The 17,062-nt window shown below is 41.5% G+C and overlaps 1 protein-coding gene across 1 annotated transcript in view; it reads right to left on the bottom strand.

The window, feature by feature from the left end:
- The window catches only part of LOC126365773 (protein nervous wreck), a 692,956-nt gene extending 677,179 nt beyond the window's left edge, over window positions 1-15,777 (bottom strand). The window contains exon 1 of the mRNA XM_050008297.1: window positions 15,696-15,777. Within this exon, the coding sequence (XP_049864254.1) occupies window positions 15,696-15,716 (21 nt within the window). The 5' untranslated portion in view covers window positions 15,717-15,777. The remainder of the gene's footprint in view (window positions 1-15,695) is intronic.
- Between the last annotated feature and the right edge of the window lie 1,285 nt (window positions 15,778-17,062).

The following is a 17,062-nucleotide window of genomic DNA, read 5'->3' as shown; positions in this document are numbered from 1 at the left end:
TTGGATCTAAACTTGGTGTTCAAGATAAATCTTGGGCGCCGCATAAGGTATGTTATGTGTGTGTTGAAGAGCTAAGAAAATGATCCAAAAAGGAGAAAAAAGCCTTTACATTTGTTGTTCCTATGGTATAGAAGGAGCCAAGAAATCATTCCGATGATTGTTACTTTTGCAGTGTTGATAATACTGGTCAAAATTCGAAAAACAAGAAGGTAATAAGCTATCCTATCCTTCCGTCCGCCATTCAACCAGTAGGGCATGGTGCAGATTTGCCAGTTCCTGAACCACCATTTGATTTAAATTCCCTCCCAACAGAAGTATTTTCTGATGTACAATCTGATTTGCATGAACCAGATGATAATGAATTCCATAGTAATACAGAAAGTCTACAGCCCAAATTGTTTACTCAGACCGAGCTTAACGATTTGGTTAGGGATCTGGGCTTAACGAAAGAAAAAGCTGAATTGCTTGGCTCTAGATTATAAGAAAAGAAGTTATTGGCAGTTGAAACTAGCACATACGCGTATAGAAAGCGAGAGTAGCAATTTTCCAAGTTTTTTCAACAAGAAGATGATCTAGTGTACTGCTCAGACATTCCCAGTCTAATGAATGAGTTTGGTGTTAAATACAAAAAGGAAGACTGTAGGCTGTTTATTGATTCATCTAAAACTAGTTTAAAGACTGTTTTTTTATACAATGGTAACATGTATACATGTATACTTGTTGGACATTCTGTATATATGAAAGAAAGATATGAAAACCTAGAAATAGTGCTAAATAAAATAAGCTATTCTGTCATGGTTGGATGATATGTGGCGATCTAAAAGTAACAGGCATGCTCCTTGGGCAGCAAGGTGGCTTTACCAAATTTCCATGTTTTTTGTGAGAATGGGACAACTCAACAGTAGTGCAGAAAAACTGGCTTGTGAGGGAGTCTTCAAAACCTGGTGAGAACAGCATTCTACGCAAAAACGTTGTAGATCCAAAAAAAACGTACTCCTACAGCCTCTACATATAAATTTAGGCTTAATGAAACAGTTTGTAAAGGCTTTGCCTAAAGTTGGACCATGTTTTAAGTATCTCAGCCAAAAGTTTCCACACTTTTCAGAAGCTAAACTAAAAGAAGGCGTTTTTGTCGGACCTGACATAGAAAATTCATGTTTGATGTTAACTTTGAATCCACAATGTTCTTAAATGAGAAAGAAGCATGGCTATCACTCAAGCAAGTCGTCACAAAGCTCTTAGGAGATGAAAAAGACCCAGAATATGTTTCTATTATAAATGCAGTGTTAAAGAAGTTAAAAACTTTAAGATGTTTAATGAGCCTGGTAGTTCTCTTTTTGAACAGACCTTGATTACTTCCTAGACAAAATGGGAGATGTTAGTGAGGAACAAGGATAGCAGTTTCACCAGAACATTAAAGTGATAGAAAAACGCTACCGAGGCCGCTGGTACATCAACATGATGGGGGACTACTGCTGTTGGTCACTTCACCGAGAAGTTCAGCAAGTGACTCATCGTAGAAAAAGCTACACAAGAATCTTCAAAGAAAAAAGAGAAAGAAAATACAAACCAATTCCAGCTCACAAGTGAAACCTCTATTAACACGTATCGTTGTTTTAAGTAGCTTACTATAAATACAAACCATGCTTATGTTATAACAAAGAGTTTCATTAATTTCCCCATTTACCGTACAGAATGGAATTTCTATACTATATAATAAAAAGCATATTGCTCGAAAACCCTGAGTGATACAAAAAAAACTAAGGTTAGATTTGGATTCAGCTCATGAAAATCCATGAAGATCAGCTAGCAAAGAAAAACAAGGTTTTTACAAAAATTTTTCGTTGGCCTGTGTAATCATTATATCTACAATTTGGCGTCTACAGTCCTGAACACGCGACAAATGTGGTAGTACGCGGATGATTTATTTAACGAACAGGTATTCGATGGAAGACATCATACGAAGAGTGAAAATGTCAAATGTTATAAGTACCATTTTTTCACACAACACGATTTGAGTGCTATTGTGTTCTCAGTACTCTCTTGCATCATCCTAGCCTCATTTCACAGCCAAATCATGGAGAAAATGTTGAACATATATTGTACAAGTTGGCGCATGGTTTTTGTGCCAAGAAGTGCTTCCCTGGGTAGTTCAAAATATTATGCGTCAAGGATTCCTCGATTTAACTGACGCTTAGTTTGCGTGGTAAGCAAAGGGAATATGAGCTTGTCTTTGTATCAGTAAAACACCTTTGCAATGGAAGGAGATAATTAAGGTTTCAGAAATAGTAAAACAAGTTTGAGAAGTTAACAGACAAAACGACGTGTCTGTAAAATGATATGAAAAGACCTGTTTTCCTCTACAGTACAGGGATTTTTACAGTAAACTTTGCAAAGTATCCTCACGAATGGCGCTATGTAAGAGGCGGGAGTTAGTACTGACACATTTTTTCTTGTATTTAATTTTGTTATTATTATGGAGAAGATTAAAAAATATGAGGAATGGCTTTTTTGACTACAGTTCTATTAGTTAAAGCACTGCTGCTGTATTTCTGTACTCGTATCATCACAAACAAAACGTAATGCTTCAGCATTAATGACGCTTTTAACAAAAACTTTCTTATTAGCACTTAGAATCACTCTGTTCGCTGGGATGGCACCTAGAACGTTCTCAATGAATTATTTATTTTCTAATATGTCTCGTTATTTTTTGCAGTTATGAAGTGAGCAATATATTGCCGTGGCTTCAGAATAGCTTCTCAATTTTTTGGATACAAATAAGTTATCTACAAAAAGAGAAAGATGTTTCCTTTATTCTCATGACAAATGTGGCTCTTTCACTCTTCGTATGTCTTGCATGTGACTCACCAGAAAAGAAACGAGCAATTGTGGAGTGCGTTAAATCATACCACACAAGAATGGAATAGTATCATAAGTGGCTGGTAGGAAGCCCCTTCCTCCATGCAGAATACAATGGCCTGTAGAATATACAGGAAGTCTCAAAACACAGTATACAGGGTGACTCAGCTGCCCCTATTGCTATCGTTTTATACAACCCACAATGTTACATCTAACCTTCAAAAATTACACTCGAGATTTTCATAATCTCTCACTCGCTGCGCGCAACCTATTACACTATGTACTGCGATACGTTTACACTGGAGAAAAAGGCAGAAAAGAGACTTTCAAACGCACTCCCACTCCCATACACAGCCTCCACTGGTCAGAATTTGTAGTGTGTTGTTCATGGAACTCCCGCCTATGACTGTACAAAAATTTGCCACTGCGCGAATTATTTCCCATGTTCCACATGTTTTGGTCTTCATTGCCTGGCCTTATTTCGCCACCTGCTTAGTCGGACACTTACAAATTGTAAGTTTGTGTGAATGTTATCTAACAGTTTTGAGAACTTTATCACTATAAAACAGACATCGTTATATTCGACCGGTCTTCTGATTACGAAACTATTGTGCTTGTAAGGGTTAAGTTTAGTGCGAATTATCAACGCACGTTTAAATTTATAATGTCAGCGAAATAACCAACTATGCTTGTAGCGTAGTACCACAATCAATAGAGAGCAAGAAAGGTACTGCGGTAGAAGGGAGTACCACGAAAAAGATACAAAAGTTCTGACTGGCGAGGGATGCCTGTGAGGGTGGAAGTGCGTTTGAAGATCAATTTTGCACGTTTCTCTTGAATTACTTGAAAACCACAACCTCTACCGAAAACATATCCCAGAGCTAAATTTTACTACATTAGAATTCCAACAAAAAGGTCCTATTCATTTTTTCTGTAGACTAATAGTTTGCGAGAGCGAGAGAATATTAAGATCACGAGCGTGGTTTTTGAAGACCAGATGTAACATTGCAGGTTGCATAAAGCAACACCGCTAGGGGTAGCTGACTCACGATGTACACTCTTCGAAACATAGTTATGTAAAAAGAAAAGTGATGCAAGATTGTAAACAAACATGGCGGACATAGTTATCGTTTACGCAACGGAAGTGAGTAGCAAAGTGTTATTGGAAATCAAAGAATGTGAATGGAGATCGTCGGCGTTGGAGAGTTGAATTTCGAATGGTGTCACCAACAAGGTTCACGATTGCGACATTCTGAGGCAAGCACGAGGACGACGTCGCTTCAAGTATGTTAGTAAGAGACTCTGCAGAAGCAGATAAGGCCAGCGAACAACAAAAGTGTTGATTTAGTATTCCAGGATTCCATACAATCTCGAAGAAAATCTGAGGGGGGGGGGGGGGGAATGCTCTTGTCAGACTGTGATCAGCAGACTCTGTGCCCAGAGAATATTGCTGTATCAGAAATGGAAGAGTCACATTTCGAGACTTCTCTATGCTCAAAACTAGGACGATCCCGATAAACACATTCAATTTTGTAAGCGCTTCATCAACATGTTTTCCAGGTTTATTACTTTGCTTGCACGAAGCGAACCTGAACAGGAAACTCACAGCAATCAGTCGTCCTTTTCTTTCAGACTTTATTAGACCAATCTAGATTTCGGCTAGTGTCTAGCCATTATCTATGTCCTATTTCATGGTATCAATGCATGGTCTAGTATGTCAGTTCCCTGTTGTTCGGATTTCTATTACAGTGACAGAAACACGAACAACAGGGTACCGACACACTAGGGCATGCATTGATACCATGAAAAAGGACATTGACAAGGGCTAAGGACTAACCGAAATCTAGATTTGCCTAATGAAACCTGAAAGAAAAGGACGACTGATTGCTGCGCTCCATCATTTGAACGTCATATCACATTCGTCGAGTGCTCCCACATTCCTAATGGAAGGTAACTTGATGGACAGCAAACTCTCATAACTGTGTGTACCGGGGTAACGAAAACCGACTCATCACTATAGAAGATAGTTAATCTACCAGGAGAATCAGTGTAGTGTGGTCTGCCTTCCAAAGTGATGGTCGATCCATACAGGTGACTCTTACGTCGAAAGGGTGCACATTATCATTTCTGGTCTTAACAAACCTATGTCAGTGGCCGGACAGAAAGCACTTTTGCTCTGAAGTCGGCCGACTTCTGCCGACTGCCGCTGATCCAGAAATTACGTGAATTGAATTGGAGAATGGTGAAATGAAAGGAAAGGAGAAGAACTATTGATGTGAGTTGTATCGGGAATTTCTACATCTACATCTACATCCATACTCCGCAAGCCACGTGACGGTGTGTGGCGGAGGGTACCCTGAGTACCTCTATCGGTTCTCCCTTCTATTCCAGTCTCGTATTGTACGTGGAAAGAAGGATTGTCGGTATGCTTCTGTGTGGGCTCTAATCTCTCTGATTTTATCCTCATGGTCTCTTCGCGAGATATACGTAGGAGGGAGTAATATACTGCTTGACTCTTCGGTGAAGGTATGTTCTCGAAACTTTAACAAAAGCCCGTACCGAGCTACTAAGCGTCTCTCCTGCAGAGTCTTCCACTGGAGTTTATCTATCATCTCCGTAACGCTTTCGCAATTACTAAATGATCCTGTAACGAAGCGCGCTGCTCTCCGTTGGATCTTCTCTATCTCTTCTATCAACCCTACCTGGTGCGGATCCCACACTGCTGAGCAGTATTCAAGCATTGGGCGAACAAGCGTACTGTAACTTACTTTATGCAGGATGAGCGACAACTAGTGAATATGTGCGCCGGACAAGGCTCAAAAATGGTTCAAATGGCTCTGAGCACTAAGGGACTTAACTTCTGACGTCGTCAGGCCCCTAGAACTTAGCACTACTTAAATCTAACCAACCTAAGGACATCACACACATCCATGCCCGAGGCAGGATTCGAACCTGCGAGCGTAGCAGCAGCGGAAGCGCCTAGAACCGCTCAGCCACCCCACCCGGCGCCGGACAAGGATTCGAACCAGGGGTCTCCTGTTTGCACCCGTCGCTGCCGATCCCACACGAGGCCCCGATGTAGCTGGCATCAATAGCTCCTTCCCTTTCCTTTCCCCCCTCCAGCTTCGATTTACGTAACATCTATCACAGCTGCGGACTTCGCGAGGTGTCTGTTCTTTCTGATATGTCCGCGTAAGGTGGGCAATGAACCACCACCTTCAGTGTGGATGCAAAATTACGTTCGACCTTCTGCAGTGACCTCAGAGTAACGAGCATGGTGGACGTGGACGGGGATTGCGGATAGGTGGCAATAGGTAGGAATGTGGGTCGGCCGAAGGGCGTGCGGTGATAGTCCGCACAATCGCGATAACACTGTGTCCGGGTGGGGCAGTGCTTAACGCAACTGCTTACTAAGCAGGAGATCCCGCATGAAGTCCCGATGCAACTGACATCAACAGTTTCTCCCCTTTCCTTTCTCCTCCCTCGACTTTCAGTTCATATAATATGTGTCACACCTGCAGATTCCACGTAGTCATACAATGAAGGCTTTCACGACAGGATGGTACTGTTATTGATAATCCTTTGGGTTATATGGCCGTGATCCATAGAATTCTTCTATTCCTCACGTTTCGTCCAATACTACGTTGGACATCCTCAGAGGTCTGAGTCCTGCCGACTAACGAGTCGGGCGTCGGAGAGCGGCTTAAATACCGAGGAAAGTGTGCGTGGTCTAGCTTGCACATAGTAGCAGAGAGAAAATTAGTCAAAGATAAAATGTAACTATCGATAATAGTCCGTCATAGATAAAAATCACTTATCGGTTCTGTAATGCCACTGTCCATATCTCGCTTAATTCAAGGCCTCTTCTTTTCTATTAAAACTATCTTCATGTTTATAAATTTCAATAGCCTCCACGACTGTATAGGGAAGCTATTGAAATAGCATTGGACGAAACGTTAGGAATAGAAGAATTCCATGGACCACGGCCATATGACCCGGAAGAATTATCAACAACAATTCCACGTAGTGTCTGTTCTTTCCGACATGTCCGTAAGAACAGACACCACGCCTTCGCATAAATTGTCCTTTATCGTTCCCTTTTTCGATTCTTTACTGTAAGACCCAATGTAGATGCAGAGTACAATCAGCAAGGAGTCAAAGAAAGTCCCCATGCTATGATTTATGAACAGATCTACATCATCAACTACAAGACTCATACATAAATATTTGGCAGAGCGTTTATGAAACCTCTACCAGATTATTTCTAGACTGCACTACGCTCGAATAATACTTGGGCAAAATGAACACCTAATTCTTTCCGTGAGACCTCTGATTTCCCTTATTTTATTACGATGGTAATTTCTCTCTGTGTAAGTGAGGGTAAGCAAAATATTTTTACTTTCGGAGGAGAAAGTTTTGATTTCAATTTCGTGAAAATATCTCGCCGCAAGGAAAAAAAGTACTTGTTTTAAGCCGGCCGCGGTGGTCTCGCGGTTCTAGGCGCGCAGTCCGGAACCGTGCGACTGCTACGGTCGCAGGTTCGAATCCTGCCTCCGGCATGGATGTGAGTGATGTCCTCAGGTTAGTTAGGTTTAAGTAGTTCTAAGTTCTAGGGGACTAATGACCACAGCAGTTAAGTCCCATAGTGCTCAGAGCCATTTGAACCATTTTGAACTTGTTTTAATGATTGGCACCCGAACTCGCTTATCACATCTGAGAGACTCTCTCCGCTACTTCGAGATACTAAAAAAGGGTTACCCTTCTTACATTTCGATGTCTCCCGTCAGTTTTAATTTTTTAAATATTTCTGTGGGGGTCCGTAGCCTCAACGCATTTTGTGATGAAAACATGGTCTAGGTAGGCTGTATTATTTTTTTATTATCTATGCGATTGATTAATGTCGATCTTTGGTCATTTTCAAGCACTTATCTTAAGCTTCCAACTTCAGTTTACATTATAATCTACCGCTTCCGTGCTTACGTGGCAAAAAAAAACAGACTATTAGTCATAGTTGCGTCTACTAGCCGACACAAACAGGAAGATGTTATCTTCCAAATCACGTATGTTAGCAGCTGTTCTTAGTTCGAATTCTGGAATATTTACAGCATGTTCTGAAGTTAAGGATTTTCGGAAAACCGTGCTTAATAACTCCGCTTAAGTGGTTCCATTAGTGAATCAGGTCGTGTAAAAATTTTCCATTCCATTGTGGCAGCGCGTTACAGCAAACGATTTAGAATTATTTTAGAAAAAAGACAGTCTTGCTTTGCAGAGTTGTCAGTAACGCGTTTGACCCTTTTGGAACATCATCAGATTGCATAAAAGTAGCAGAATATGTGCCTTGTCCGTCATAAAGTCATATGAAATGGTCACAAAAGGAACTCTATATGTAACCCATCCGTCATAATACGGCTTTGTGACGGAAGTGTTAGATATGCAGCTACTATCACACAACCTGATAAGGTCCCGAAAGTGTGAAACGCGTTATTGTCCAAAACTGATTTACTCTGAAATAATCAGGTCGTGGCTTAACTACGGAAACATTCCCACAGACAGTTTGCCAGCACTGAATCTCGGACTTCACGGCGAATGCAAATTGCTCCGGACCGTGCTGTAACAATGAAGTAGAGATGCCTGTGTGAGCGGTAAAGTAGACAGTACGGGTGATTGTTTCCAAGCACAGACGTACATGCTACATGTCAAAACTCAAGACTCGCTGAACGCTGACACACACACACACACACACACACACACACACACACACACACTGAAAGCCTCTGTCCCGGTAGCACGGCCTCGACACAACAACGCTCTTCCCTGCGAAACGCTCTCAGGGGTAAGGCTAGCAACACGCAATTAGCGTGTGTGACGCCGTACACAGGAGTGCTCTGTAATGCCGGTAAGCGTCCAGTCTGCAAAGGTCACGAACAGCTCCACTGCACCAGCGCTTGAAACCGCGAGATAAAGGTGGTGCCTTATCTACGGAGCCAAACATTATCCGCCGGTAAGGCAGCGACTGAGATTACGGTTAAGCACAGCGGACTACCGCTCAAGACAATGAAAGCCGTCTCGTGCTGTGTCGGATGAACCGGGACTGCAGCTTCCTATAAATAGCTATTACTCCCAGAAGCATTTCTGAATCACTTCAGCATCGTGGGCGCCACAATCCAGTTGGCGTAATCTAAAAATCGCTGTTCGACTGCAATTCGTCGTAGCATTTTTCTCGCCAATTAAAGAGACTTTTCTCAAACTAAATTTGGTGTATGTAGGTATGGCGTTACAATAAGGTCCTAGCTTTCCTCGACAATGGTTACAAATTGAAATTCAGAGGGTACCTATGACTGCTTTTATCTTTGGCATCTGTGGCGCATTTTGATTTAAGGTCCCTGTATGAGTTACTGTCGTTTGGGAAACATTTTATTGTCTACAACGGATTGTGGTATTCGTTGTTTTGTGAATATTTATAGAAGCAACCTGTGGAGACTTAAAAGAAAGAAAGAGGTTGTGTGTTACATTTGATAGGGACCCTGAGCAACATGTATCTAGATATAATTACGATTCTTGATTTAAATGGCGAATTAAAACAGACTAAACTCTACAGTCTAAAGGTGTCGGACAAGGGCGTTGTCTGACATCCATAATCTTTTAACAGTATTTTGACGACACTGTGCTAGTGTGGAAAACCTTATTTCATACTGGCATTTCAACAGCTGGATTAAGCAGACGATGCCAAAATGTGGGCAGAAAATAACCTTCAAAATAGAATTTAATTGTTGCCCATAACAAGTAAAGATCATAAAATGTGGTTAGACAATTTAATTATGTAGGTTGAGACACAAAATACTAACACGCTACGTTAAAGATACAGAAAAGGAAGCAGGAAAAATCACAAACATGTATGCGAAGCTCAACAGGTGTGTGAAAATAAAAAAGTCGGCGACACTACTGAAACTTTGTAAGACCAGGGTCGTTCTTTCGTCCCGTATTGAGGTAAATTATGGGTCAGAGGTAAAATCACAAGAGAACAGAATTCATATAGCAGAAATGAGAGTTCTCTGAGCAGAGCCTCTAGTAGGTTAGACAGGATTAAGAGTTACAGCATCAGGACCAAATTTGTATATCTATACCAAATTTATATATCTATGTACGAAAATAAAATACACGAAAACAGAAAAAATGAGCACGTTAACAGGATGAGCAGTGAGACAACAGAAATATGAAGGAGGTATAGAAATCTGAAAGAAGATTGTATCTTAACGCAGAAGCCTAGTGGTTGAACTGTAGGAGAAGAATAAAAGATGTTGCTATCATTTTATCATTTCTTTCCACACTCATAGTCATTCTTTGTTTGACGATCTCATTTTTCATCATCTAAGTTGGATACATTATATACTCGTATAAAACTGTGTTTTCAATATCAGTAAAGATGTGAAACGACGCATGTGCACTATATAGAAACCGAAATACCAGTAGATGATCAAGATTCCAGATGTTGACAAGCACTAATCTGCATCTACATGGATACTCTGCAAACCACATTTACGTGCCTGGCAGGATAAAATCATTTTTCGACTGAAAGTTAGGAGTATACTAATATGTATTAGATGTTAAATTGCAGGTACTTCCATAACAAGTCAGTTTTCCGGTCCACGAAAGGCACTGTTATAATCACATCCAGCAGAACCAGGAAAGCATTGTGCTCCGCAAACCAACCAACTGACCATACCTTCTAGGGTTTAATCGAATATTATGGTGAGTAAAATCAGGAAACGATATTTAGTTCACATTATTTTTAGATTTTACTAAAAAAATAAGACACAACCAAATTTATAAAACTATTACAAAACAAAATACGTCGAATAAAAGTATATTTCAATCGTTATTATGCTTTTGTTGGATATTTATTGGCATTCACTAAAACTATATGGCTGTAGACTTATGACGGCTGAATTAATAAAAAAAAGTCTTATTTATACCACCGATTTGTACAGCAGTTGACTGTTGTAAATCTTTATACTACTATCTCAAGTGTACTCCTCCCAGTAGCCAACGTCACTGAAATGTTGATATGTAGGTAAAGCGTCCGAGATAGCTTGTTCGCAGGTTAGTGGAGAAAGAAAACAAACAATCAAAGATGTCTAAGATAGCAGTGGGAGGAGATCGTTAGTCCATGTGCCAACATCCTTGGTACAATTCCGAACTTGTCCGCAATGTAATGTGTATTGGTGACATATCTGTCTATTGACAGCAATCTGACCGTTGCACTTAAACTCAGCTGTCCCACTGCCGTAGTAGCCATGAGTAGGCTTTGTGCTGGTTTCAAGACTCAGCTCTCTACTCTCTTCCATTTACATAACCACCTGTAATGATGTTACGCTACGTATATACTCATCTTACTTGCCCAAACAAGACAGAAACCATTCTGACAGATCGTATGTAGTAAAGATCTGTAGCAGAGAAGTGGGACTGTACCTCAGTATTTCAGTATGTCGTACGAAAAAAGTTGTGAACTAGAGATGAAGAAATGAAAATCTTCTGAAGTTTCAAAATATATGTCCAACTAAAAGCATTAACTATAATTTCTAATTTTTCCATTTCTTGTAAGTGTCAAACATCAGGGACTCTTGGCGACACCTAGATGCCTGAGCATGCTGATATTGACTCCTCCGCTATTAACGTTTCCAACATTAAGACAAAAAGGATTACCATAGTACACAAATGTTTTGCCCCCCATTAAATATTCTGTACATCGAGTATAGATTTAAGTGTCAGGAAGTCGTTTCTGAAAGTATTTGTATGGAGTGTAGCCATGTAGGGAAGTAAAACATGGACGATAAATAGTTTGGACAAGAAGAGAATAGAAGCTTTCGAAATGTGGTGCTACAGAAGAATGCTGAAAATTATATGGGTAGTCACGTAACTAATGAAGAGTTCTTAGAGGGAGACCAAGAGATGAATACACTAAGCAGATTCAGAAGGATGTAGGTTGCAGGAAGTACTGGGAGATGAAGAAGCTTGCACAGGATAGAGTAGCATGGAGAGCTGCATCAAACCAGTCTCAGGAGTGAAGACAACAACAACAACAACAACAACAACAACAAAAATTCTGTGCTTTGCTCCGGTCCGGAAAAGAAAGAAAAAAAGGAAGAAAGGAAGTTTGTCGCCGTTATATTCTATTGGAAAGGAGTTCCGGGACATATTAAGATGGGAAACATGAGACAGATGTCAGATTTTAGCACGAAATTGAAACTAAATATTTTGTAGGGCTTAGCATAACGGCTGGGGTGGCATCTTAGAAACAAAGACTTCGCTATTCGAGCTTACTTTTGTCGCAAATGATCACTGACGGATTTCTAGTTGATGACAAAGGCGTCCACAACGCAAGGGAGGAATCGTCGGGGACGGGAGTGGGGTGTGAACACTTGCTCCTCCTCCCCCTGCCCCCCCCCCCCAATCCCTGGAATATGGAGTACAGAGTTCTTATTCAGTACAGGAGTCTCATGAACTTCTAGAACTCATTTCCCTAAATCTCTCTTTTAGCTAACTGTAGCATTACGTGACTGATCACAGTAGGACAATAACATGGTTCTAGTAGTTTCTGTATCATTTGTATCAAAAATGGCAAGTTTGGAGTCTTTCAACTTCCTCTCCCTCCCCTCCCCCCTTCCCCCACGTCCTCTCCCCCTCCTGAATAAATTTCAGTGAATGCCAATGGTTGAAGGTCCGTTCAATTTAAGGGCTCCATATCCATTCCAAGATTAGAAAATAGTTTGGAAAAGTGGTGACTATGACCAAGTGAAAGGTGTATACACGGCACCACGAAACAAGCTGAAGCGACGTGGATTCGTAATGCATGAGAAAGTCTTTGTCAAGCAGCAGTTTTCAAATGGCTGATGAGGCTGATGATGATGATGATGACGACGACGACGACGACCACTCAGGCAGAGTCCTCTGCACTGAGGTAGACTGGTCTCCATTTAACCACCAGCGCTGCACAGTTCTTCCGCTACGAAACTTCTCACAGTGATTCAGAGGTAAACTGAGATCTTCCCTTGTTTCTTTGAACGACTTATCCAGCAATACTGTGTGATTAATCGTGATCCATTTTTGGCTTAGCTAACAAGTAATGGACAATTTCCGATGATACCCTAACAGGGGTAGCCATCAGTGTGTTCAGTACATACCGAGTGAAGTGGCGCAGTGGTTAGCACACTGGACTCACATTCGGGAGGACGACACTTCAAACCCGCGTTCGGTATTCCTGATTTAGGTTTACCGTAATTTCCCTACATCGTTTCAGGAAAATGCTGGGATCGTTCCTTTGAAAGGGCAAGGCCTATTTCCTTCGCCATCCTTCCTTAATCCGAGCTTGAGCTCCGTCTCTAATGACCTCGTTGTCGACGGGACCTTAAACACTAATCTCCTCTTCTGTTCCTCTTGTTCAGTGCGCATGGAAGCGTTACAGATCTGCTGAAAAAGTCTTACGGTTAATCTTCGAGTAATCGACTCGACTTTTAAAGCACCGTTTTAAGGGAGCATCAAAGAGAAACTGTAATTAAGCGTATTCATTACCACTTCGTAATTCGAGGAAAATATGAGTTACAGCATGAACATCACACGACCAGGCATTGTACCCTAATCGGTATTCCTAAAAGGATAAAAAAAATTTGGCTTTGTCCTACCACGAACATTACAGCAATCTAACGCCCATTAAACATAGATGTAATGTATTTCCAAATCTCCTTGCACCCATTGTTATCATAATGTCATGTTTTAAACTTACCACTGACGAGTCAGTTTCAAGACTATCGACATGCATGGAACCATCTGCAGCAAAGCAACTAGCATAGACGAAATCAGGATGCTACATAAACAACCTTCCAACGCGGGATTACAAAACTTCCGTAAGTTTGGAAAGTAGATCGAAATTCGAACCTGCTAACAGCAATAGTGGACAATAACGTTTCCATAGTATTTAGAATGTCTTATCGGTTACATTATTCCTCTTCATGACTTCACTCACCAATTTCCGGAGATCAAATGAGCTAAATTCAGCTGTCTACTCTACTTGAGCATTAAGCTACCCGAAGACAATACATACAGCTCTTAATGGATACGTGTAATCCCTACTGTAAACGGGAAACAGGTCTTACTATGACCACGATAAGCCTGACGACAGTTAACTTTATTTCACGAAATTCCTGCACCACATACTTCCAAACCTATTCTGCCAGGGAAACTTCAAGAAATTACTTGTATTTCATCGAAATTTACATTATTCTCGACCGTGAGCGAAAACGTTCCACATGTGTATAGCTCTGCACTCCTTAGCAGCCGTCATTACGCACATTCATACTTTTTGGGCAACCTTAGCGCGTCGCCTACAATAACCGACATGTCAATAATATAGCACCATTGCCGATTGTAAATCTATAAAAAACTCTACAAAGAGAAATGAAAATCCTTGCAAAGGCGATGAAATGCTGAAAAGGTTATTATTGAAGATGACCTGCTTACAGCTTCTTAAAAAATCTTTTGCCTAATTTGCTCTTTCCAAAATTATTAACAAGCACGATCTCAAATTTGCTGAAATACTGTTCAAAATTCGGCGAAGTTTGTTTCCTAGTACCACGTCAACCACTTTTTGTTAAACAGCTCATTGAAACAATTCGTTCTGAATTTTGTTTCTCGAACTCTTTCGTAGAATCAATTCACTAGCGCACTAAAGTTGCAGATCATAATTTAGAACCACAGCCCTATGTGTTGTAGTTCACTGTTTCACAGAATTTGGAGAACGATGCTAATAATTTGCCGCTATTGCTAGTCACAGACTCGCTGGCAATGCAGTGGAAACGAAATGTATTGAAAAGGTCACCACAATGTAGCCGCTTAGTGAGAAATTTGTAAGGTTCAGTTGTGCTGATCGATATTACTTGTACGGATGACCTAAATGACAGCAATTCATTGCTTATACAGTAAAAGAAATACATTTGCCATTATGAAGCAGAGAAAGAGAGAATCACGCCAAAGCAAAACTTGTTTAAAGTTGTTAAACATATAAGTCCCACTGTTGAATAAATGCTAAAACCCAACTTTCTACAAACTACCTTCTAGCTGTTCGAAGCTGTGGCAGTCATAGTTCTACTCTGAATCAAAGGATGACCTTTCGACTTGGTAAAAACTGTACATAATAGAAAATAATGCGGTGGAAGATACATATAGTATATTGGTCCTTACAGAAACATCGTATTTCTGCAGGGTGTCAAACATTTCTCCATGCGCGTCCCTCTCTTTGTATACTGATTGAATTTGCATAATGTCAGCTTGAGCAATGTTCACAATACTTGAAATTATATTAGGATATAGTAACTGCAGAAGCGGTATTACAGACTCAAGCACTGGTTCCACGTGTTGTAGTAGGCGATAGTGCAAGAGTTGCTGTCGTGATACACGAGGTAGTCAATAAGAGGGGCAGACGCAGAGGTCAAGGATATAGATTCCTACACACTGCCCACGCGTCACTGTTGAATGAGCGATCGCTGCTGCCTCTCGTCGTAAGAAAGTCACGTTGGCGAACGTGAGCGACAGTGTTTCCAACACTGTACTCGGAGAGGAGGCAGGGTGGTCGCAGCTGCAGATCTACAGCGATAGTACGAAGACGCTCTACATGCGGTCACCCGCCTACGTTGGACGCTAGAGCAGAGGTCGGCGTGGCGGTCGCCAAGGTAGCAGCGCAGAACGCCTCCTCAGCGTCGCCGGCTGCTCCGGGGAGCGACACAGGCGCGCGGGATCTGTGGCGGGATTCGAACCCAGGCATCGGAGGGTCAGCGGGTACTCACCTTCCTGGGGGGCGGCTGCATGGTGGCTGCTGCGCCTCCTCCGCAGCACTGGCTGCCGCCTCCACCACCGCCGCCGCCGTCTCCGCCGCCACCGCCGCCGCCGCCGCGGTATTGATTCGGCCGCCGTATTGACGGCGGGGCACCGCCTTCTCGCCAAACACCCACGTCCACCGCCCTCTATATGGGTGGCCCTGCTCGCGGGCAGCAACTACTCTCTGTGGCGCGACGGACGAATGTCGGTCGACGCTTGGGGTAGAACTAAGGTGTATACGTCTGCGTTCCATTCGGTAATACGTTTTTCTCTTTATTTACTTATTTATTAATCTATTTATTTTTGCTTCTTGACTGGAATATTCTCTTTCAAAATCTGAAGGTGGCAGGGGTAAAATACAGGGAGCGAAAAGCTGTTTACAATTTGTGTAGAAACCAGATGGCAGTTATAAGAGTCGAGGGACACGAAAGGGAAGCAGTGGTTGGGAAGAGAGTGCGACAGGGTTGCAGCCTCTCCCCGATGTTATTCAATCTGTATGTTGAGCAAGCAGTAAAGGAAACAAAAGAAAAAATTCGGAGTAGGTATTAAAATCCATGGAGAAGAAATAAAAACTTTGAGGTTCGCCGATGACATTGTCATTCTGTCAGAGACAGCAAAGGACTTGGAAGAGCAGTTGAATGGAATGGATAGTGTCTTGAAAGGAGGATATAAGATGAACATCAACAAAAGCAAAACGAGGATGATGGAATGTAGTCGAATTAAGTCTGGTGATGCTGAGGGAATTAGATTAGGAAATGAGACACTTAAAGTAGTAAACGAATTTTGCTATTTGGGGAGCAAAAAAAAAAATGATTGTAGAAGTAGAGAAGATATAAAATGTAGACTGGCAATGGCAAGGAAAGCGTTTCTGAAGAAGAGAAATTTTTTAACATCAAGTATAGATTTAAGTGTCAGGAAGTTGTTTCTGAAAGTATTTCTATGGAGTGTAGCCATGTATGGAAGTGAAACATGGACGATAAATAGTTTGGTCAAGAAGAAAATAGAAGCTTCCGAAATGTGGTGCTACAGAATAATGTTGAAGATTAGGTGGGTAGATCATGTAACTAATGAGGAGGTATTGAATAGGATTGGGGAGAAGAGAAGTATGTGGCACAACTTGACTAGAAGAAGAGATCGGTTGCTAGGACATGTTCTGAGGCATCAAATGATCACCAGTTTAGTATTGGAGGGCAGCGTGGAGGATAAAAATCGTAGAGAGAGACCAAGAGATGAATACACTAAGCAGATTCAGAAGGATGTAGGTTGCAATAGTTACTGGGAGATGAAGAAGCTTGCACAGCCTAGAGTAGCATTGAGAGCTGCACCAAACCAGTCT

Source organism: Schistocerca gregaria, chromosome 4 (genome assembly GCF_023897955.1).
Source record: "Schistocerca gregaria isolate iqSchGreg1 chromosome 4, iqSchGreg1.2, whole genome shotgun sequence".
NCBI classification, from domain to species: Eukaryota; Metazoa; Arthropoda; class Insecta; order Orthoptera; family Acrididae; genus Schistocerca; species Schistocerca gregaria.
This window is presented reverse-complemented; position numbering and strand designations above follow the sequence as displayed.